We start from the raw sequence: 23,144 nt of genomic DNA on the forward strand, positions 1-23,144 counted from the left end.
ACTCAGCTCCTGACCTCATTACAGCCTTGGTCCAAACATGGACAAAAGAGCTGAACTCAGGAGGTGAGGTGAGAGTGACTGCCCTTGACATTAAGGCAGCATTTGATCGAGTGTGGCATCAAGGAGCCCTAGCAAAACTGAAGTCAATGGGAATCAAGGGGAAAACTCTCCATTGGTTGGAATCATACCTAGCACAAAGGAAGTTGGCTGTGGTTGTTGGAGGTCATTCATCTCAATCACATGACATCACTGCAGGAGTTCCTCAGGGCAGTGTCCTAGGCCCAACCATCTTCAGCTGTTTCATCAATGACCTTCCCTCCATCATAAGGTCAGAAGTGGGGATGTTCGCTGATAATTGCACACTGTTCACCATTCGAGACTCGTCAGATACTGACGCAGTCCGTGTCCATATGCAGCAAGACCTGGACAACATTCAGACTTGGGCTGACAAGTGGCAAGTAACATTCGCACCACACAAGTGCCAGGCAATGACCATCTCCAACAAGCGAGACTCTAACCATCTCCCCTTGACATTCAATGGCATTACCATCGCTGAATCCCCCACTATCAACATCCTGGGGGTTACCATTGATCAGAAACTGAACTGGACCAGCCATATAAATACTGTGGCTACAAGAGCAGGCCAGAGGCTGGGAATTCTGTGGCGAGTGTCTCACCTCCTGACTCCCCAAAGCCTTTCCACCATCTACAAGGCACAAGTCAGGAGTGTGATGGAATACTCTCCACTTGCCTGGATGAGTGCAGCTCCAACAACACTCAGAAGCTCGACACCATTCAGGATAAAGCAGCCCGCTTGATTGGCACTCCATCCACCACCTTCAACATTCACTCCCTCCACCACCGGCGCACTGTGGCTGCAGTGTGTACCATCTACAAGATGCACTGCAGCAACTCGCCAAAGCTCCTTCAACAGTACCTTCCAAACCTGCGACCTCTACCACTCAGAAGGACAAGGGCAGCAGACGCATGGGAACATCACCACCTACAAGTTCCACTCCAAGCCACACACCATCCTGACTTGGACCTGTATCGCCGTTCCTTCACTGTCGCTGGGCCAAAATCCTGGAACTCCCTTCTTAACAGCATTGTGGGTGTACCTACACCATATGGACTGCAGCGGTTCAAGAAGGCGGCTCACCACCATCTTCTCAAAGGCACTAAATGCAGGCGTAGCCAGCCAGCGACGCCCACATCCCATCAATGAATTAAAAAAAAATAAGGCAGAATTAACGTAGTTCACACTGAAACACGAATTAACACCATTAAGTCAATCAGCAGCAAGGGAAGGAAAACTCTCATTCTCTGTCCACGGTGGAATCTTCTGCTGCTGTTTCCTTGTTTGTTACCAACATCGTTTTTTAAAAAGCTTTTTCGTTAATCAGTCTTTCCTCACACTCTACACTGTCGCACAAAAGAATTAACGGTTGCCCTGGTCCCAGGCTTAGTGCAAGCAGTTCCACTCCATAACCAGCCAACAGATGTGGGACTCAAAGTGACCAGCAGCAAAAGAAAATCCACAGGGTACAGTAAATAGGATTTTGGACTTAGTCAAGTTCTTGCCACTTGCGCATCTTTAATGGGTTGCCCTGCAGCCCTTAGACAACAATGTGCATGTCTGTTTATAACCTGCATGAGTCCTGCCATTGGTAGGTTAGATCAGGATTTCTCAATGTTTTTGCTTCTGAGGTCCCCCTCCCATGTTATAAAAATTCCATGGACCCCCGTAACACAAAACAAATATTTTTAACGTATAAAATTCTCTCCGCGTTGCTCCAACTCGCCATGTTACTACTGCTGCTGCTGCCAGCCTGGCACTACAGAAAGTACTGGTCTCCACGCCCATCCCACTCTCTGATGGCCAACATCCGAGGGTTTTGAAAGAGGTGGCTATTGAGATAGTGGATGCATTGGTTGTCATTTTCCAAAATTCCATAGTTTCTAGAATGGTTCCTGTGGATTGGAAGGTAGCAAATATAACCCCACTATTTAAGAAAGGAGGGAGAGAGAAAATGGGGAACTACAGACCAGTTAGCCTGACATCAGTAGTCGGGAAAATGCTAGAATCTATTATTAATGACGTGGAAACAGGGCATTTAGAAAATAATAATAGGATTGGGCAGAGTCAACACGGATTTATGAAAGGGAAATCGTGTTTGACAAATCTGTTAGGAGTTTTTTGAGGTTGTAACTAGCAGACTAGATAAGGGGGAACCAGTGGATGTGGCGTATTTGGATTTTCAGAAGGCATTCGATAAGGTTATTAAACAAAATTAGGGCTCATGGGATTGGGGGTAATATACTAGCATGGATTGATTAACAGACAGAAAACAGAGAGTAGGAATAAACGGGCCATTTTTGGGTTGGCAGGCTGTAACTAGTGGGGTACTGCAAGGATCCGTGCTTGGGCCTCAGCTATTCACACTCTACATCAATGATTTGGATGAGGGGACCAAATGTAATATATCCAAGTTTGCTGATGATACAAAACTAGGTGGGCATGTAAGTTGTCAGGAGGATGCAAGGAGGCTTCAAGGGGATATAGACAGGCTAAGTGAATGGACAAGAACATGGCAAATGGAATATAATGTGGAGAAATGTGAAATGTGAAGTTATCCACTTTGGTAGGAAAAATAGAAAAGCAGAGTATTTTTTAAATGGTGAGAGATTGGGAAATGTTGGTGTTCAGAGGGACCTGGGTGTCCTTGTACATGAATCACTGAAAGTTAACATGCAGGTACAGCAAGCAATTAGGAAAGGAAATGGTATGTTGGCCTTTATTACAAGAGGATTTGAATAAGAGTAAAGACGTCTTACTTCAATTGTATAGGGCCCTGGTGAGACCACACCTGGAGTATTGTGTACAGTTTTGGTCCCCTTACCTAAGGAAGGAGATACTTGTTGTAGACGGAGTGCAACGAAGGTTCACCAGACTGGTTCCTGGGATGGGGGGATTGTCCTATGAGGAGAGACTGAGTAGACTAGGCCTATATTCTCTGGAGTTTAGAAGAATGAGAGGTGATCTCATTGAAACATACAAAATTCTTACAGGGCTTGACAGGGTAGATGCAGGGAGGATGTTTCCCCTGGCTGGGGAGTCTAGAACCAGGGGTCACAGTCTCAGAATAAGTGTTTGGACATTTAGGACTGAGATGAGGAGAAATTTCTTCACTGAATAAGTGTTTGGACATTTAGGACTGAGATGAGGAGAAATTTCTTCACTGAATAAGTGTTTGGACATTTAGGACTGAGATGAGGAGAAATTTCTTCACTGAATAAGTGTTTGGACATTTAGGACTGAGATGAGGAGAAATTTCTTCACTGAGGGTGGTGAATCTTTGGAATTTTCTACCCTGAAGGGCTGTGGAGGTTCAGTCGTTGAATATATTCAAGACAGAGATCGGTAGATTTTTGAATATTAAGGGAATCAAGGGATCTGGGGATAGTGCAGGAAAGTGGAAATGAGGTAGACGATCAGCCATGACCTTATTGAATGGCGGAGCAGGCTCGAAGGGCCAAATGGCCGGCTCCTGCTCCTGTTTCTTATGTTTCCCTCTTTCGCTCCACATGAGTCCCAATCACTTTACCCTCAGTCTCCCTCTTTTCCCCACAACCCCCGACTCCCTCACTGACTGTTCCTGGCATATCAGCCGTTCCCAGCTGTCTGCTTGATTGTCAGTCAAACAGCCTTTTTCCCCAATCTCCAATATTTTTATAACTAATAAACAAAAGTGTACAATGAAATTAGAAAAAATACAATTTTTTTAAGGCACGTATGATTTGTCTCCCAAATTGCTCGCAGCAGTGTCCAGATTAATGTTTTATTCCTGGTGACTCCAGGACAATCCGGGAAGGTTGAAATCCTAGTTGGAGACAACATTGGGTGTGAACAACCAGGTCTGCCTGTGATGCCCTCCTTGGTAGAGCAAGGTAACACTCAAGGTAGAGGATCGCAGGTGAAGAATGAATGAGGTTAGGAACCAAAGGGCAGCCAGCACCCTTGTAACTATACTACAGTGTGAGTCAACACTTTAAAGAGAGCAGGAGAGAAAATGGGGGTGGTGGGTGAAATTGGACAGTGCAGCATATTTAAATGAGTTTGCAAATTGTTGGTTTTGCTGGTAATAAGTGTCAATCCTAATAGTTTCCTATTGTTGATGTATTCCGTTCTTCTTCATCCACGAAGACAACGACACACTGTTTGACCCCAGCAGTTCCTTTCTTCCTTGCAGCTGCTGCCTATTTCCTTGCCACTTTTCCATTTGATTGACAATCGTGACCAGGCAACTAACAAAAATAGGACAAAAAAAAAATCAAATCCAAAACAGAACCTACATACACAAGCATGTACCTGGCGAGAAGAGAACAGAGAGCTTAAGCCGGGGATCTGCGGCCAGTGACCGCCGCCACTCTCCCTTCTCAGCGAGCGGAGGCCTGGGCTCTGCGGCAGCTGCCACCGTCTTCACACAGACATTCGGGAGGGGGGAACAGAGGTCCGAGTTGGGGCCGGAGCCGCCAGTTTGCTCAGCTCAATTCCACCTTTACGCGACGGTGTATTTTTCTTGTTTATTTTTTTAAATCTGATTTTGTTTTTAATCCCGGACCCCTTGAAATTTTCTCATGGACCTCCAGTTGAGAACCCCTGGGTTAGATGTCTCACTGCTTCTAGTCCTGTAAAGAAACAGAAATTAATCAAAAGTTGTTGAAATTGTTGATCCTGCATACTGCTACTTTTTGTTTATGGCATTTACCCATAGCGAGTATGTGACTGCATCTTTTCCTGCCAACTTCACTGAAGATTTTCTGCCTCATAATCAACTCCCTCCCCTTGCTCCTTCCCCCAGGATTGTGCATTTTGAACATTCAAGAGATTGACTGGACAGTGCACTCCAGTCTCCTATCCATTCTGTGCTTGGTTGGCTGCCAGGAGGAATGCAGCAGAGACTTTCAATTCAATTGTTCTCTTCCTGTGCAGGTAATATGCATGGCCTGTACTTCTCCTCACAACAGCTTGAGAACTCAGTACAAGGCTGCATCCAGGCATTCCATGGCTCAACATTCTCGTGCACAGCATTATCCTGCCATTATAATTGGGTTTTCTTTTGAAGTGCTGGTGTTGGTGCTACCTTTTAAGCCAATTTTCCTATTAAAGATAGGATTTAAAATGCAGGAACAAACTTAATGGCCTATATTTTCCGATCGGAGGCTTCCTGCGTACGGAGCCTCCGATCTGGAAAAAATCTACAGACTTACCTGAGGGCTCCTGAGGTCCGGACACTTCCACTCCTGGGCTTCTCCAACTCGAAATGCGCAGGGCCCACGTATCCCAGGGGCGCATGCGGTTCGCAAGTGTCCTGGGATCACGTGGGCCTTGGGGAGCCAATCAAAGAAGGGAATCTCCCTTCATACACTTGACAGATAGACCTGTCACATACATGAATGGAGATCACCCCAAAAACACTAAAACATAAATAATTTGTTTTTTAAATCACATTTTTAAAATGAGTTGAAATTATAATAAATTAAATATTTTAAACAAAAGTACATTTTTTGAAAAAAATAATTCAAGTTTTTTACGGGACTAAAAAATAAACTTAAAAAAAAAAAATATTTTAAAATGATAAATGAGTGAATTTTTTAAAACTTTTTTTCAACTCTTATGCTGGTAAAAGCAGGCCTTACCAGGCGTAAGATTTCTAAGGGTTTTCTGCGGGTGGACGTTCTCCAGAAAGCGGAACTCTCCACTCGCAAAGGCCCTTCTCTAGGGCAGATCGGAAATGCCGGTTTTCAGCGCATGCGCGTGACATGCCTGAAACCAGCATTTCCGATGTCCGTACGCAAGTATGTGAAAAGGAAAAGACTGGCAAAGGTAAATGTAGGTCCTTTACAGTCAGAGACGGGAGAATTTATAATGGGGAATGAGGAAATGGCAGAGAAATTAAATAAATACTTTGTTTTTGTCTTCATGGAGGAAGACACAAAAAACCTCCCAAAAATACGAGAAAACCAAGGGTGTGACGAGAATGAGGAACTTAAAGAAATTATTATTAGTTAAAAAACAGTACTAGCAAAATTAATGGGACTAAAAGTCGATAAATCCCAAGGACCGGATGATCTACATCCTAGGGTATTGGAATAGTGGACGCATTGGTTGTCATCTTCCAAAATTCTATAGATTCTGGAATGGTTCCTGCAGATTGGAGGATAGCAAATGTAACCCCGCTATTTAAGAAAGGAGGGAGAGAGAAAACGGGGAACTACAGACCTGTTAACCTCACATCTGTAGTTGGGAAAATGCTGGAATCTATTATAAAGGATGCAATAACTGGGCACTTCGAAACTAATAGTAAGATTGGGCAGAGTCAACATGGATTTATGAAAGGGAAATCCTGTTTGACAAACCTATTGGAGTTCTTTGAGGATGTAACTGGTGGAGTAGACAAAGGGGAACCAGTAGATGTGGTGTATCTGGATTTTCGATAAGGTCCCACACAAGAGGTTGGTGAACAAAGTTAGGGCACATGGAATTGGGGGTAATATACTAGCATGTATTGAGAATTGGTTAACAGACAGAAAACAAAGAGTAGGGATAAACGGGTCTTTTTCAGGATGGCAGGCTGTGATTAGTGGGGTACCACAAGGATCAGTGCTTGGGCCCCAGCTATTCACAATCTATATCAATGATTTGGATGAGGGAACTAAATGTAACATTTCCAAATTTGCTGATGATACAAAGCTAGGTGGCAGTGTCAGTTGCGAAGAGGATGTGAAGAGGCTTCAAGGGGATCTCGACAGGCGCAGTGAGTGGGCGAGAACATGGCAGATGGAATATAACGTGGATAAATATGAAGTTATCCACTTTGGTAGAAAAAACAGAAAGGCAGAGTATTTCCCAAATGGTGAAAGATTGGGGAATGCAGATGCTCAAAGGGACCTGGGTGTCCTTGTACATGAGTCACTGAAAGTGAATGTGTAGGTGCAGCAAGCCATTAGGAAGGCACATGGTATGCTGGCCTTCATTACAAGAGGATTTGAGTACAGGAGAAAGAAGTCTTACTCCAATTATATAGGGCCTTGGTGAGACCACACCTGGATTACTGTGTACAATTTTGGTCTCCTTACCTAAGGAAGGATATACTTGCCATAGAGGGAGTGCAACGAAGGTTCACGAGATTGATTCCTGGGATGGCGGGACTGTCTTATGAGAAGAGATTGAGTAAACTAGGCCTGTATTCTCTTGAATTCAGAAGAATGAGAGGGGATCTCATTGAAGCATACAAAATTATTACAGGGCTTGATAGGATGGATGCTGGGAGAATGTTTCCCTTGGCTGGGGAGTCTAGAACCAGGGGCCACAGCCTCAAGATAAAGGGTAGGCCATTCAGGACTGAGATGAGAAAAAATTTCTTCACACAGAGGATGGTGAATCTTTGGAATTCTCTACCTCAGAGCGCTGTGGAGGCTCAGTCTTTGGGTATATTTAAAACAGAAGGCGATAGATTTCTGACTAGTAAGGGCATCAAGGGATATGGCGATAGGGCCGGTGAATGGAGTTGAGGCAGAAGATCAGCCATGATCTCATTGAATGGCGGAGCAGGCTTGAAGGGCCGAATGGCCTACTCCTGCTCCTATTTCTTATGTTCTTATGGAATATACGGCCCAATGAGTTTTTCCCTCCAAATTTCACCTTTCCATCCCTTTTTCCTGTGGGTGCTGACCCTTGCTGGGTATGGCTTTACTGCCACTAGCATCACTCTGGTACCTTGAGTGAGTCAGGCTACTTATACAAGGTATCACAGGGAAGCCTGACTTTGGTTCTCATACAACACCCACATATGTACTTTGCAGCAAAGGCCATTAGACAGCAATTGGGATTGGCTTTTATTTTTTTTCCTCCCTAACTCGAATATTGAGGCCTATTGTAGCACCTCATTGATGCCCTGGGTAAGATCACCTAAGTCTTGGAACAGAACCTGAGACCCAAGTATGGCTCTGACCTTCTTGAAGTGCAACCAAAGGATGTTTAATCCTTCCAAGGCTTGGAATTTTCTCTAAACAAAAGTGGTTTAATCACTGTGGTTGTCAGGCCTTACAGAGCCAATTGGTTTCCTTCAGGAAATATTTAAAATGTGTACATTTTGTAAACTTGGGTTCAATACATTCAAGCAGGGATGATGATGGTGGGGATCAGAATTGATATTGAAGCCAGTCAATCTAAACTAATGGTACAAGGACCATTGTAATACTCCTTACACTGTAATACCAGTGTAATAATCTTTAAGGGCTGGGCTGCTGGGTGTGAACAACTCTTAGCTCATGTTTCTTGAAGCAAAAATGGAACAGTCCCAGTTCACAGTTGAAAAGCTGTAGGTCGAGAAATTTGAATAGCACCGGAAACCAGCATGAAATGGGCGCTTTGTTCAGAACACGTGTCCGATGATGTATGCGAGAGGCAGATGCGACATTGGAGCACGTGCCTCAGTTGCATTTGCTAAGCAAGCTACCAGTGCTACTCACGCTGTTCATTGGTAGCTCACTGATTGCGTGGGGGGGTGGGGTGGGGGGGGGCGGGGGAGGAACAGGAAATCGGGTGTCAATTATGCCATTTAAAGGCACCCTGCACCTCTTAAAGGGACAATGCACTGCTATCAACTGAACTACAATTCAGACTTTAAATGGCAGAAAGAGGTGCTGCAGCAAAGGGCCCCCATTTTTCCGACCTTGAGCTGGAGGTCCTCATCGAAGTGATCAACAGGCGGAGGGAGCTGCTATTCCCTTCTGATGGCAGGCGGGTCCCCAGACAAGCTGCGAGGCACTAGTGGGCAGAGGTGGCAGTGCAGGTCAATGCAAGGTGTATTGCACCCAGGACCTGGCTGCAATACCAGAAAAAATTCAATGATTTCACCAAGGTACGACTCCTACTCGCATCTCTCTGCTTAGCCCTGTACCATCTATAGCCCCAGCACTCTCAAGCGTTGCCTTCTTGGCTTTACATCACTCTTCTTCATTCACTACAGCAAACTTCACTCAACCTCCTTCTGCTGCTACTGGCACATTCTACACCTACTACTGTTCTCGCAATTACTCCCCTCACCCCTACCTTCCTCATACCTATACCATCTTTCACGCCTCAGCAACACAAGAGCATCAGCTACTATTCTACCCTGACAGACACATCTTCTTCACCTTTCACCAGCTCATACACCAACATACTCATTCTTGCAGGACAAGCTGGCACAGAACAGGGAGCAGGCATGGACAAGAGGAGGCAGCCCATGCATAGAACAGGCCGCCATGGAAATTGTAGCAAGGGGAAAGGTCAGGAGCACTGCAACTGGCGAGGTTGGAGGATCCGCTCCGTAAGGTGTTTGACAATCCAACACATTTTCTCTTCTCACTGGAATCTTGTACACGCTCTGCATGCCAAAGTGGCACTGCTTTGAGCTGACACTCATCTGTCTCTGCTTATCCTTGTGACTAACTGCTAACCCTTGCCCCTCTCTTCCCTTTCTAGACCCTGGAGAGATAAAGGGCCCTGTTGAAGCAGATGGAGGAGTAGAGCCTTCGAGAACGCACCCTATCACTCGCTATCACTCGACCTTACTCTTGCAGGCACCAGCTGAGAGATCTGCACTGGGAGATTCACTGAGCACAAGTGCGCAGCAGCAAGGACGGGGATGGGACAGCACAGGAACAAGCCTGCTGGCGGGGAAGACCACAACCTGGCCCTGCTGCACAGACGCTGATTTCAAGGGCCCAGCATAGAGAAGACTGGCTGTGCACGAGAAACTACTTGATGCACTGGACGGCCTGCCAGAGAGCTGATGCACAATATCAAAGAGCATGGAGTAGTCCAGATCCAACTTTGTGGGGTATTCCAGCAGGCTGTAGAGACAATACAGTCAACTGTGGAGCATGTGGTCAGCTCTATAAACACTGCAGAAAGGCCTGCAATTTTGGAACTTCTGGTTCTAACAGCTTCCACTGAAGCTCGGACTGCTGCCATCTTGGCACTGGGTTTCAGCATTTCCTCTGGCTTTCAAAGCATGAAGGAGATGATGGAAAGAGGCTTCCAAATTGTCATCTCAATCCTGAACTCTCCTCTTGTGCAGAGCAGTGTGAGTACTGATGCACAGTCCCAAGACAGTGGCATTGACACCATGGGAGAGACAGATGTTGTTCTCTCTCCAGATGACAGCATTCCTGGTCCCCAGCCAAATTTCTGAACCAGTGCCCATTTTGGTGCCAGGCAGCCAGCTGGGCTAGGCTGCCCTGTCATCCACTGAAATGCTGCAATCTGCAGCCATGCCCTCTAAGGCCAGAGCTCCTCGCGGTCGCTCACCACGGCCATCTCAAGTGCTCTCAGTGAACATTTTGCAATCTTCCACCTCCCATGCTGTTGCCACTGGGGAAGCATCTTGAAGGAGCACCAGAATAGGCAAACGAACACAGAAGATGGGCACTAGAGGCTTACACAAGGGTGATGTTTAGTTTCCAAACTAATATAAAGAATGGCAAAATGAACTGCTATTAAACAGTTTGCTATTGTGCAACATTTTCTTGCATTGGTGCTGGTGCTAAAGATGAGGGAATGCTTAAGCTGGGTATGATGGTAGGAGGGACTGTTGCTGCATTGAGGATGGGTAACTCAGCAGAACCATTCATAGCTCTGGCAGTTGGCAGCATTTCTGCCAATTGCTCTTTCTGTTTGTCTTCCTCTCCACCTTGCTCCTCCACTTTTTCCTCGTAAGGTGGCTTCAAGGATTACTCCCTTAGCAGGGCGAAGTTGTGGAGTATGCAGCAGATAACAGTGATTTTGGAGACCCTCTCGAGGCTGTACTGAAGAACCCCTCCAGATCTGTCCAAGCAGTGGAACCTCTGCTTTAGAATGTCAATGGTTTACTCTATAAGAACCCTTGTTACAGCACGGCTTTGATTGCAACGCTCCTCAGTGTCTGTGCTTGGGTTCCTGACCGGATTAACGAGCCAGATGGTCAAGGGTTAGTCCTTGTCCCCAAGCAGTTGGCCTAATATACAATGGCCTACACGTAAAAAGAGAGTGGATTGAAGACTTTTGCAGGACAAAGGCATCATGACAACTACCAGGAAACTGGGCACAGACCTGCATTAGCCACTGTCTGCACATTCATAGAGTGGAAGCTTTTCCTGTTAATGAATACTCCGGGGACTTCATACAGAGCAAGGCAACGTTTGTGCAATCGATGACTCCCTGGACCTGTGGGAAGCCAACAATTTGGGCAAAGCTCAATGCTCTTGTCTGGCAGTCTCCATAGGACAGGTGACAAAATGGTTCTGCTTGTCAAAGAGTGCATCTGTCATCTATCTTATGAAGCAGTGCACTGCAAACTGAATTGTGTTGTTGATGTCACCTGTTGCAGCCTGAAATGACCCAGAGGCAGGGAAATTGAGCACCACGGTGATCTTTACAGCCACAGGCAGTGCTACATAAGCACCGATGCTGGGATGCAGCTGGTCCTGCAACAGGTGATATAGGTCAGTCACAAATCCCTGGTGAAGTGGAGGCGGCCGGACACACTGCTCTTCACTGAAGTTGAGATGCAACATTCTGTTGCGGAAGACCCGCGTGGTGTAAGGCCTTGTGCGCCCTGCCCTCCTTTGATTGCTTGTGCCAGCAGCTGCAGGTCTCTTGCTTGCTGCTGCTCCTTCTTCAGCGCCAATGGTAGATGCAGCAACCCATCCATTTTTCAGCAGTAAAGGGCCCAAACTCCAGCTCCGACAAAGTGTGGATGCTCCTGAAAGACACTTTCCACTAGTTATTCAAACAGCTATCTCAACCAAAGCAAAAAAAGCTTCCAAGCCCACATGCAGCCTATAACGACGAACCAGAGACTTACCTGAATGCAGCTGAGGATCCCTTTAAATAACATTGCTTCTACCAAGAATCACTAGGCAGAGTTAAGAAACATCGACTCCGGCGCTTCCACATTTCAATTTGAGAGAAGGGTCCTTCAACCGAAGAAGGACCCTTATTTAAATATTTTAATCAATACAACACTTCTTACAGGCAGCCGCCCGGGATGAGTAAAAGTTGTCCAAACCAATAAGATGGTTGACAAACCTCCAGGGGACAGCTGTCGCGGGGGATCGGGAGTTAAAATTCATCCCCCCAGTGCTCATTATTCACTGAAAAATGGGCGTGATGTGGTCCAATTTCTCCCCTATAATTGTGAACCAATATTACACAATATAAAGCCAAGATCACCACCTAAATGTTTTACAAGTACATTGATGTTACTGCCTTAATATGGAGAATGGCATTTTATGCTGACTTTCAAAAATTTAATTTCAGTCAGATATCTTTTTTTAAAAGAAAATGCCTGTGGCTCTCCTTATAGCAAAGTTCATTAAAGAACAGGTTGTTATGGTGGACAAGAACATAAGCCTTCACTTCCAAGCATTTGTGTTTTTAAAGAAAATCTAGTTCATAAGAGTGATCATTGCATGATAGAATTTCAAATTCAGTTTGAGGGTGAGAAAGTTGGGTCTCAAAACCAGTGTCCTGAACTTAAATAAAGGCAATTACAAAGGTATGAAGGCAGAGTAGGCTAAAGTTGACTGGGAAAATAGATTAAAGGGTAAGACGGTAGATAAGCAGTGGCAGACATTTAAGGAGATATTTCATAACTCTCAGCAAAGATATATTCCAGTGAGAAGGAAAGACTCTTAAGAGAAGGATGAGCCATCCGTGGCTAACTAAGGCAGTTAAGGAGGGTATCAAATTGAAAACAAAGGCATACAATGTTGCGAGGATTAGTGGTAGACCATACAATTGGGAAATTTTTAGAAACCAGCAAAGGATGACGAAAAAAATAAGAGAGAGAAGATAGATTATGAGAGTAAACTAGCAAGAAATATAAAAACAGACAGTAAGAGCTTCTACAGGTGTATAAAAAGGAAGAGAGTAGCTAAGGTAAACGTTGATCCCTTAGCGGATGAGACTGGGGAATTAATAATGGGAAACAGGGAAATGGCAGAGACTTTGAACAAATATTTTGTCTCGATCTTCATGGTAGAAGACACTAAAAGCATCCCAATAATAGATAATCAAGGGGCTATAGGGAGGGGGGAACTTAAAACAATCGCTATCACTAGAGAAAAAGCACTTGGTAAAATAATGGGACTAAAGGTGGAGAAGTCTCCTGGACCTGATGGCCTGCATCCTAGGGTCTTAAAATAAGTGACTGCAGAGATAGTGGATGCATTGGTTGCAATCTACCAAAATTCCCTGGATTCTGGAGAGATCCCAGCGGATTGGAAAACTGCAAATGTAACGCCCTTATTTAAGAAAGGAGGGAGACAGAAAGCGGGAAACTATAGACCAGTTAGCCTAACATCTGTCATTGGGAAAATGCTGGTAAGGAAGCAGTAGCAGGACATTTAGAAAATCATAATACAGTCAAGTAGAGTCAGCATGGTTTTATGAAAGGGAAATCGTGTTTGACAAATTTGCTGGAGTTCTTTGAGGATGTAACAAGCAGGGTGGATAAAGGGTAACCAGTAGATGTAGTGTATTTGGATTTCCAGAAGGCATTTGATAAGGTGCCACATAAAAGGTTACTGCACAAAATAAGAGCTCATGGGGTTGGGGGTAATATATTAGCATGAATAGAGGATTGGCTAACTAACAGAAAACAGAGAGTCGGGATAAATGGGTCATTTTCCGGTTGGCAAACTGTAACGAGTGGGGTGCCACAGGGATCAGTGCTGGGGCTTCAACTATTTACAATCTATATTAATGACTTGGATGAAGGGACCGAGTGCAATGTAGCCAAATTTGCTGATGATACAAAGATAGGTGGGAAAGCAAATTGCGAAGAGGACACAAAGGGGGAGAAATTGGGTATAGCCCCGCTTGGGGCGCTAGAATTGGCAGTGTGCAAATTGTATCGCCAGGCGCAACTTATCGCCACCTCGAGCGATATTGGGTTGCATCGCCCCTAAAGGTGATTGCGGTGTAAAATCAGGCGCTGCACGGGACTCCTAAGGCGCTAACCTGGCGGCGCTACTTAATATCTGGGCGGCCGGGCGCAGCGCAGGTGCTGTCAATAATCGATGACCACGAGACATGCTGGCGCCGGCCAGCTCTTAAAGGGGCGGGTCATTTAGGATCAGCAGCCACACTCATTGCCCTGTAGGCCTCAAAATCGGCGCTGTGCATTCTGTGGCGTTACAAACTTTGACCAGATGGAGAGGGTGAGGCAGAGAGCGGAGTGCTTTACCGATGGGGCATTGGATGCTTTGGTTGGCGCAGTGGAGCGCCGCCGAGCAGTGCTGTACCCTGACAATGGCAGGAGGCCTCATCAGAACGAGTACCGCAGAGCTTGGAGGGAAGTTTCTCAAAGAGTCAACTCCAGCAGCGTGGCGCCCAGGACTCCTGTGCAATGCAGGAAGAAGTTCAACTATCTCACTCGGGTCGTTAGGGTGAGTGGCTTTTTGGCAATCTTCTTCATCCCTCCATCTGCACCTGACTTTATGGCCAGAGGGTGCGCGATGCCCCAATGGCCATCTGTCAGCCAGCACCCATGGCCCTTTCTGGGAACGCACACGCACATTCAACTCAGGGCATACTGTAAGGGCTGTTCCACCATGGGGGGCATGAGCTGACAACTCAGGGCAGCATGTTTCATCACTTCCCGTCCTTTCTCCTGCAGGCCAAGCTGGCCAGGAACTGGAGGGAACAGATTCGTACCGGAGGAGGCCCTCCTCAGCTGCAGACACTGACGGACCTGGAGGAAAGAGTCCACCTGATTGTTGGGGGCCAGATGAGTGGTCCTGTCACCACTGGAGCTGCCGACCCCATTGTGCACAGCGATGGTAAGGTCATCACCTTTTTGAACTGTCTCCTTCCACTTGTTCCCCCCACCAGCATGCTTTTTCACTCTGGACCCATGTCAGAGCATTGCAGCACTCTTGCATCCCTTGCTGCCACCCTGTCCTTTCGCTAAAGCCACTCTTCAACCTCCCTGCTTTCAGATGCTGCATTACCAGCTTGGGAGCCGGGCCGTCAAGCTGCCAGGGACACTGACTCCGGAGGCGACGAGCAGGAGGAAGCCGGACCATCCATACCACCCTCAGGCGAGGCAGCCCATCTGCAGACTGGGAATAGTGCTTCCCTGGAGGGGAGCGGGGGGGTGGCTCTGAGGAGGAACCAGTTGCAGGAACCAGCGGGCTCCAGCAACGCAAGGGGGGTAGGGAAGCTTGGGAGCCATCTCCCCGGAGGGCGAGTCAGGCCACGATGACTGCTGCACAGAGCGCAGAAGAGGTGCGTTCCCTCGCAGAAATGAGCACCCAGGCTCGGCTCAGGCACACTGAGCTGATGGCTGCAGTGGCAAGGATGCCTGAATCCATCGAGACACTGGCAAGGAGTGTGCAAGACTTCGGGGCAGCACAGGAAAGGAGTGCCCAGGGCTTCGGGGCAGCCCTGAAAAAGACTGCCCAGGGCTTCGGTACATCACTGGAAAGGACTGTCCAGGGCTTTGGTACATCACTGGAAAGGACTGTCCAGGGCTTTGGTACATCACTGGAAAGGACTGTCCAGGGCTTGACCGAAGCACTGGAAAGGACTGTCCAGGGCTTCACCGAAGCACTGGCACCTGCAACGCAGTCACTCGCTAGCCTCATGCAGAGGCAGATTGAGGCCACGCAAGCACTGACTGCTGCCACCCTCGATGGATCAGGCAGGATTACCCGGGGCCCTTGCAGCACCACAGCAGGCCAGCAATCTGTGGACCCGCCGATTGGTTCGCATGCTGCGGTGCTGCCCCGTCAGAGTGCCAGTGTGTCGGCCGACCACGGAGCAGGTGTCCGCTCTCAGGATGTCAGCATTCCTGATGCCACCGCTGGCACGTCTCCACTGCAGCTGCCATCACCTGCAGGACAGACTGCTTCCACCCATGCCCAGTTGGAGCAGTCAGCATCCGGGCCCTCCAAGCCCAGAGTCCGTCCAGGCCGTCCCTCAGGGGCATCTGCGCTTTCGGACAGTCAGCAGGCGTCCCCCAGCCTTCATGCAGCCACTGGGGTCCCATTACGGAGGAGCTGCAGGGAGGGAAGGGACCGTTCTCGCAAGAGAAGTAGATCACCATCAAAGGGGAAAGACTAGAAGGTGCTGCTGAGTCGTCTTATTTCTAGAAATCAAGGCCGTGGATGCTGGTCTGAATGTTAGTAATGTTTTGGATAGTCTCCCCGGTGTGCGAGCCACTTGGCCTGAATGTTAGTAATGTTTTGGATAGTCTCCCGGGTGTTCGAGTAACTTATGTGTTAGTTTGTTAGTTAAGCTTTCTGTTGCCATTGCTTTGTCATGTTGGAAGGAAGCACATTTTTCAAAATAAACAAATTATTTTATTGACATTGGCCATGTCTGCTATTTACATTCATACTGGCCTTCATAGGCTTTGGGTTATCCAAATGGTTCCATTCCTGGTTTTCGATTGGCACCAAGCATTCCGTGGGAGGGGCCTAGAACCGACTCCTTATCAGCCTCTGATGGACGGCCCTTCCGGTTCCTGGGACCCTCCCGTCTTGGTCCTCCTCCTCCTCCTCTGCTGGTCCTTCAATGTCTGCTGGCATTGGCCGGGTGCGCAGGGTGGCGAGGTTATGGAGCATGCAGCAGACAACGACGAAGTGGGAGACTCGCTCTAGTGAGTACTGCAAGGCGCCTCCCGAATGGTCCAAACAGTAGAACCGCTGCTTCAGCACGCCGATTGTGTGCTCCACAATGTTCCTCGTCGCCTGATGGCTGACGTTGTAGTGCTCTTCTGCAGGGGTGCTGGGCGAACGGAGCGGGGTCATCAGCCACGGTCACAGAGGATAGCCCTTGTCACCGAGAAGCCAGCCTTCTGGGTGAGCCGGGGCCTCGAAAAGGTCTGTTACTGAAGTCTGGCGCAGGATGAATACGTCGTGGCTGCTGCCTGGGAACTGAGCATTGACCGCGAAGATCAGCTGCCGGTGGTCACAGACCAGCTGCACATTCAAGGAGTGGAACCCCTTGCGGTTGCGGAAGTCCTCAGGATTCAAAACAGGCGCCCGCAAAGCCACGTGCGTGCAGTCAATGGCGCCCTGCACCATGGGGAAGTCTGCTATTGCCGCGAAGCCCTCTGCGCGCTCCCGCTGCTTCTCCGGTGTCGCAGTGAAGGAGATGTACTGCCGCCGCCTTTTAAACAGGGCATCTGTTACTTGCTGGATGCAGCCATGCACCGCAAACTGGGAGATGTTGGCAATGCCCCCAGTTGCTGCCTGAAAGGAGCCGGTCGCATAGAAATTAAGTGTTACTGTAATCTTGACAGCCACCGACAGAGAGGTCCTGCACCTTATCTGCGGCTGAAGATCTGCCTGAAGCAGGTGGCACAGCTCAGTCACCACCTCCTTTCTGAATCGCAGCCTCCTAAGACACTGCTCCTCTGACATGTTGAGGTAAGAGAACTGCTGCCTGAATACCCTGGCAGCGTAAGGTCTGGTGTAACGACGTCTGTTGGCCCTCCTCCGTCTGGCCATTCCTGGCCCTCTCTCCCTCCGTCTCTGTGCCCTTTCCAGATGGTCGAGCAGCAGGACGTTCCCCTCCAAAGCAGCCCCCATAATAATAGATAACAAGAAATTATACAGGGTGTAAATGCTCACCAGCAGCAGGGTGATTGAAGGCTGAATGTCCTCTGGCAGCACTGGGTCACTAGTGATATGGCTCTCAGAGTGCAACTCTGTGAAAATCTCAAAGAAGTTGTGCTCCCAAAATGGCTGCCGCTTTTATACCAGTGCAGTCCCCTTTAAAGAGCGCCCCCCTAAGCCCGAGAGCGACTGGGGAATGTTCCAGTAAGCTGTCCTTATTAGCGCCAGGCGGAACAAAGGGGTGCACCACTGAATTTCCGGTCCGGGGCGCCAAAAAGGCGTTGCACACTGAAATGACATCATGATCTGCCTGCGCCCGCGAGCGGGCGCTAAGATTTAGCGCCGGTGCTAAAACCCACTCAAAATGGCAAGAGGCGCTGGGTTCACTACACCTGGCCGAAAATTGGCTAACGCCCCACTTCTCGGCCTCTTTAGGCGCTAATCGCTGGCGCTACCAACCGAATTTCTCCCCCAAAGAATCTACAAAGGGGTATAGATAGGCTAAGTAAGTAGGGAAGTTCTGCTACAACTGTACAGGTTATTGGTGAGACTACACCTGGAGTAATGCATACAATTTTGGTCTCCTTATTTAAGGAGGGATATATTTGCATTGGAGGCAATTCAGAGAAGGTTCACTAGGTTGATTCCTGAGATGAAGAGATGTCTTATGAAGAAAGGTTGAGCAGGTTGGTCCTGTACTCATTGGAGTTTAGAAGAATGAGAGGTGATCTTATTGAAACATATAAGATGCTGAGGGGGCTTGACAAGATAGATGCAGAGAGGATGTTTCCCCTCGTCTGGGGAATCTAGAACTAGGGGGCACAGTTTCAGAATAAGGGGTCACCCATTTAAAACATAGATGAGGAGGAATTTCTTCTCTCAGGGTCGTGAATCTTTGGAATTCTTTACCCCAGAGAGCTCTGGAGGCGGAGTTATTGAATATATTTAAGGTGGAGACAGACAGATTTTTGAACAATAAGGGAGTTCAGGGTTATGGGGAGCAGGCAGGGAAGTGGAGTTGAGGCCAAGATCAGATCAGCCATGATCTTATCGAATGGCAGAGCAGGCTCGAGGGCCCAAATGGCCTACTCCTGCTCCTACATCTTATGTTCTTATAAATTTCACTTTTCTGAAGATTTTTGCAGCCTGTGGATGTGATGTGCTTAATGATACAATCAGTTTGCTGTCTGGCCTCCTGAAGTAAAATTGCAGGAATGACAGTACATTAAAATACTTGCAAAAATGTTTGTATTAACAGGGCTGCACTTTATCTGCTCCATTTCATGGACAAGTATTGGGTCAGGGTGTGCTGGAATAAGAGTATTTACGGTGAAGTTTATCAATTTACTATTGGCTCCCCTGTTAGAATGCTTTAGATTTCTTTGGGCGTCTGAATTTTCAATGTTTTACAATGCCCTTAACTAATATCATCCCAGCATGTCTGCTTCAATCGTTGCTCAACAATGTGGAAAGTGTAGTGCTTCATAAAGCATAAATGTAAGTAAGAAAAACTCATGTTCTGCCTCTTCCTCACGCCCTTTTTAAGCTAAGTACGTAGGAACGAGTGCCATGCACATGTGTGTGGACTTTGTTACTTGAATTAAAGTTTGGGATGGGGAGGTTGGTAATATTAACTGAAGCCAAGTATAAATCATAATTAAGAGAGCAGGAAAGAAAGTGAATTACAACATTGCCTAAGGTAAAAGTATACTTCTGAATTAAGGATAAAAGGGGGAAGGGGTGGAAGAGAGATAACCACCAGCTTGGAACAAAGTAAAAATCATAGGATGGTTGACTAAAACATAATTACTGTGGTATGTCTATATCGTTTCCTGATTAACCTTGCCCTTTTTCATTTTAGGAAAACTGAAACACTGTCTGTTAATTCTCAATCAGCCTATGGACAGTGATCAATTTCAACGCCTGTGGAGCAAAGGTATGGTTTTGATAATTGTTAAAGGGGGGCACGGTGGCATAGTGGTTAGCACTGTTGCCTCACAGCGCCAGGGACCCGGGTTCAAATCTGGTCTCGGGCGACTGTCTGTGTGGAGTTTGCACATTCTCCCTGTGTCTGCGTGGGTTTCCTCCGGGTGCTCCGGTTTCCTCCCACAGTCCAAAGATGTGCAGGTTAGGTTGATTTGGCTATGATAAATTGACCCTTAGTGTTAGGGGATTAAATACATGGGGTTACAGGGATAGGGTGGGATATGTGTCGGTGCAGGCTCGATGGGCCGAAATGGCCTCTATCTGCACTGGTGATTCTGTGATTCTGTGATTTGTTTGTAACTAGCTAATAGAGCAGCTACCCAGCACCGTAGTTGTGCTTAGTTGATAGTGCAATGTTAATGTATGCTCAGCAACATTGCCCCTCCCCTGTGTAAAGGTTAATGATCAGAAACTTTGTGTCTCATCTATGTTACACTGCAGATTGATGTGGCCAGCGTAACTATTTGTTATTTTCTGTCTTACGAGAGGAATTGTTAAGTCTGTATCGACTGCAGTAGGTCATTGTTTCAGTTCACTTATTCATTTACAGTTTAACAAATCAGTTTGGCACTTTTTAGCCTAAGGCATGGACTAGTGATTTATTCATTCTTCTGTCTTCAGAAGAGGAGGAAACTCATGTTGTATCTGAAATACAGTAAGGAGGATTATCGGTTTGTTACAAATTACCTAGATATTGGAAAGGGAAAGGCAAACTTTAGGCCATAGGGAGTGGTCTGTGTTGGATCCGTGATTCTTAGAGTATGATGTTTTCCAATAACTACACAGAGGCTGTAACTTAACAATCAACAGGTGTTTACTGGAGTAGGGTAGTCTTAAGACTGGCAGTACAGAGGCATGCTCAAGGCTTATATACAGGGGTGGTCACTGCCGGTACTACAGTATACAGGAGCTGTAAAAGTAGTTCTCTCTTAAAGGTACATACACTACAATTCCTCCCCTTTTAGATTAGCAGTACCCATAATATTCAAATAACAATTAACACTTTAACATGCACATTAAACAGAAATAGTCCATTTATAGATTCAGTCTTTGGGGCGGCTTCCTGATCCTTTCTGGATAGCGCCTTTCCTGAGGTTCTTGTTCTTGGTGCGGAGGCAATTCTGGCCCCCTTTCGTCGGTTAGTTCATCAGTTTCCACTGCTACTGTTTCTGAGGTAGATGCTACCGGTATGTCGGGTTCATCCCCAGGTACGCGAGACATGGGGTTGACTCGTTCCTGTGACACTAAGATCTGATCGACGTGGCGTCTCATAATGTTCTCCCCGACATCCACTGTGTACATTAATGGCCCCTGCCGTGTGCATGTCGTTCCGGGTTGCCATTTCTCTGTTCGGTAGTCACGGGCCAAGACTGGTTGTCCTACATTGAAGCTCCTTGTCGGCTTCTCATTGATGTGCTGGAATTGTTTATCCTCAACATTTCTTCGCACATTTGGTCTGAGCAAATCCAGACGAGATCTCAACCTTCGGTTAAAGAACATCATGGCCGGGGTCTGGTTGGTAACTGCATGTGTCGCATTTCTGTAGGCTAACAGGAAATTGTCCACCTTATGCTGCAGTGAAATTTCATCATCACACATGGCCTTTATTGCCTTTTTAAAGGTTTGTACGAACCTCTCAGCCAATCCATTTGTGGCTGGATGATACAGGGCGGATGTGTAATGCCTTACCCCATTCCTTCTCATAAATTTCCAAAACTCTTCGGACACAAACTGTGGTCCATTATCAGAGCAAATCTGCTCTGGCAAGCCGTTCCTGGCAAAAAGGTCCGTAGGACTGCAATCGTTTTCTCTGTAGTGGTTGAGGACATTTTTATCACCTCAAGCCATTTCGAGTGAGCATCCACTGCTATTAAGAACATTGAGTCCATGAATGGACCAGCAAAATCAATATGCACCTGTTGCCATGGAGAGGAGGGCCACTCCCATGGGTGTAGAGGGGCATGTGGTGGTGCATTTTGGACCTTCTGGCATCCTGAGCAGCTCTTGGTTAGGTCCTCGATTTGCTGATCGATCCCCGGCCACCACACATAAGCCCTAGCAAGGCTTTTCATTTTCACCCCTCCCAGATGACCTTCGTGAAGCTCATTTAGCACTCTCTCCCTTAACTTGGGTGGAATTACCACTCGGGATCCACACATCACTGTCCCCTGGCATACTGACAGCTGTTCTCTTCTGGATGAGAATGCTGGCAACAGTGAGTCGCCATGTGTTGGCCATCCCCTCACCGTCAAATCATATACCCGAGACAGTGTCGGATCATTGCGGGTCTCTTTTTCTATATCCGCGTTCGTTACTGGCAATCATTCAATTATTGACGAATAAAATATCTCGATAGGGTCCACTGCTGCTGCTTCCTCCACAGTAGGCAGTGGCAGGCGTGATAGCCCATCAGCGTTTCCATGCTGTTTCGTGCCTTTATATTCTATTTCATATTGGTTCGCCCCTAGAAAAAGGGACCATCTTTGTAACCGTTGTGCCGTCATCACCGGAACGCCCTTCTTTGGATTAAAGATGGAGACAAGTGGTTGGTGGTCAGTCAGCAAGGTGAACTTCTGCCCATGCAGATAGTGGTTGAATTTTTTTACTCCCCATACTAGGCTGAGGGCCTCCCTGTCAATCTGGGTGTAGTTGCGCTCGGCTGAGGTTAGTGACCAAGACGCAAAGGCTACTGGCCTCTCCAACCTGTCTGGGAATTTGTGCGACATCGCTGCTCCAATACCATAGGGTGATGCATCACATGCCAAACGAATTGGTAGTGCTGGGTTGAAATGGGCCAACACCTCTTTTGATGTGATCAATTCTTTGCACTTCTGGAAAGCTCGTTTACGTTCGTCATTCCACTTCCATGGTACCCCCGTTTGCAGTAGGGTGTTCAGTGGGTGTAATACTGTAGACAAATTTGGTAAGAACTTATGGTAGTAGTTCACCAGCCCGAGGAACGACCTCAGTTGTGTCACATTTTCCGGTGCTGGAGCCTTGACGACTGCCTCAATCTTTTCAGTGGACTTATGTAACCCCTCTTCATCAATAACGTGGCCACAATGCGAGATCTGCTTCTGGAAAAACTCGCACTTGTGGCGATTAGCTCGTAGCCCATATTCCTTTAATCTAGTGAGCACCTTCTCCAGGTTGGCGAGGTGATCACTGTCATTTTCGCCCGTGACCAGGATGTCATCCAAATAACACTGGGTCCCTGGAATCCCTTGCAGGACTTGATCCATCACCCTTTGCCAAATAGCCGGAGCCGATGCTACCCCGAACACCAGCCGGTTGTATTGGTAGAGACCTTTATGAGTGTTGATCGTGAGGTATTGTTTCGAGGCTTCTTCTACCGCCATTTGCAAGTACGCCTGGGCTAGATCAATTTTGGTGAAGCGTTTACCTCCAGATAGCGAGGCGAAAATATCCTCAATCCGTGGAAGCGGATATTGTACAGTGTGAAGGACTGGGTTCACTGTCACCTTAAAATCCCCACAGAT

General features: G+C 47.2%; 2 protein-coding genes across 4 annotated transcripts in view; one reads left to right on the forward strand and one right to left on the reverse strand.

Annotated features, from left to right (window-relative positions):
• The window catches only part of LOC147111830 (uncharacterized), a 340,177-nt gene that overhangs the window by 99,129 nt on the left and 217,904 nt on the right, over positions 1-23,144 (reverse strand). The window lies entirely within an intron of this gene.
• LOC147111831 (thiamine pyrophosphokinase 1-like) overlaps positions 1-23,144 on the forward strand; it is a 134,907-nt gene that overhangs the window by 18,721 nt on the left and 93,042 nt on the right. For 2 of the 3 annotated variants that reach the window (XM_085999106.1, XM_085999103.1), the window contains exon 2: positions 19,520-19,594. The exons of the other annotated variant lie outside the window; for it this stretch is intronic. In XM_085999106.1, the coding sequence (XP_085855232.1) occupies positions 19,520-19,594 (75 nt within the window). The remainder of the gene's footprint in view (positions 1-19,519; positions 19,595-23,144) is intronic. 3 annotated transcript variants of the gene reach the window in all.

This window comes from Somniosus microcephalus, chromosome 10 (assembly GCF_052327205.1).
Source record: "Somniosus microcephalus isolate GS21.2 chromosome 10, FLI_Smic_1.0, whole genome shotgun sequence".
Taxonomy (NCBI): Eukaryota; Metazoa; Chordata; class Chondrichthyes; order Squaliformes; family Somniosidae; genus Somniosus; species Somniosus microcephalus.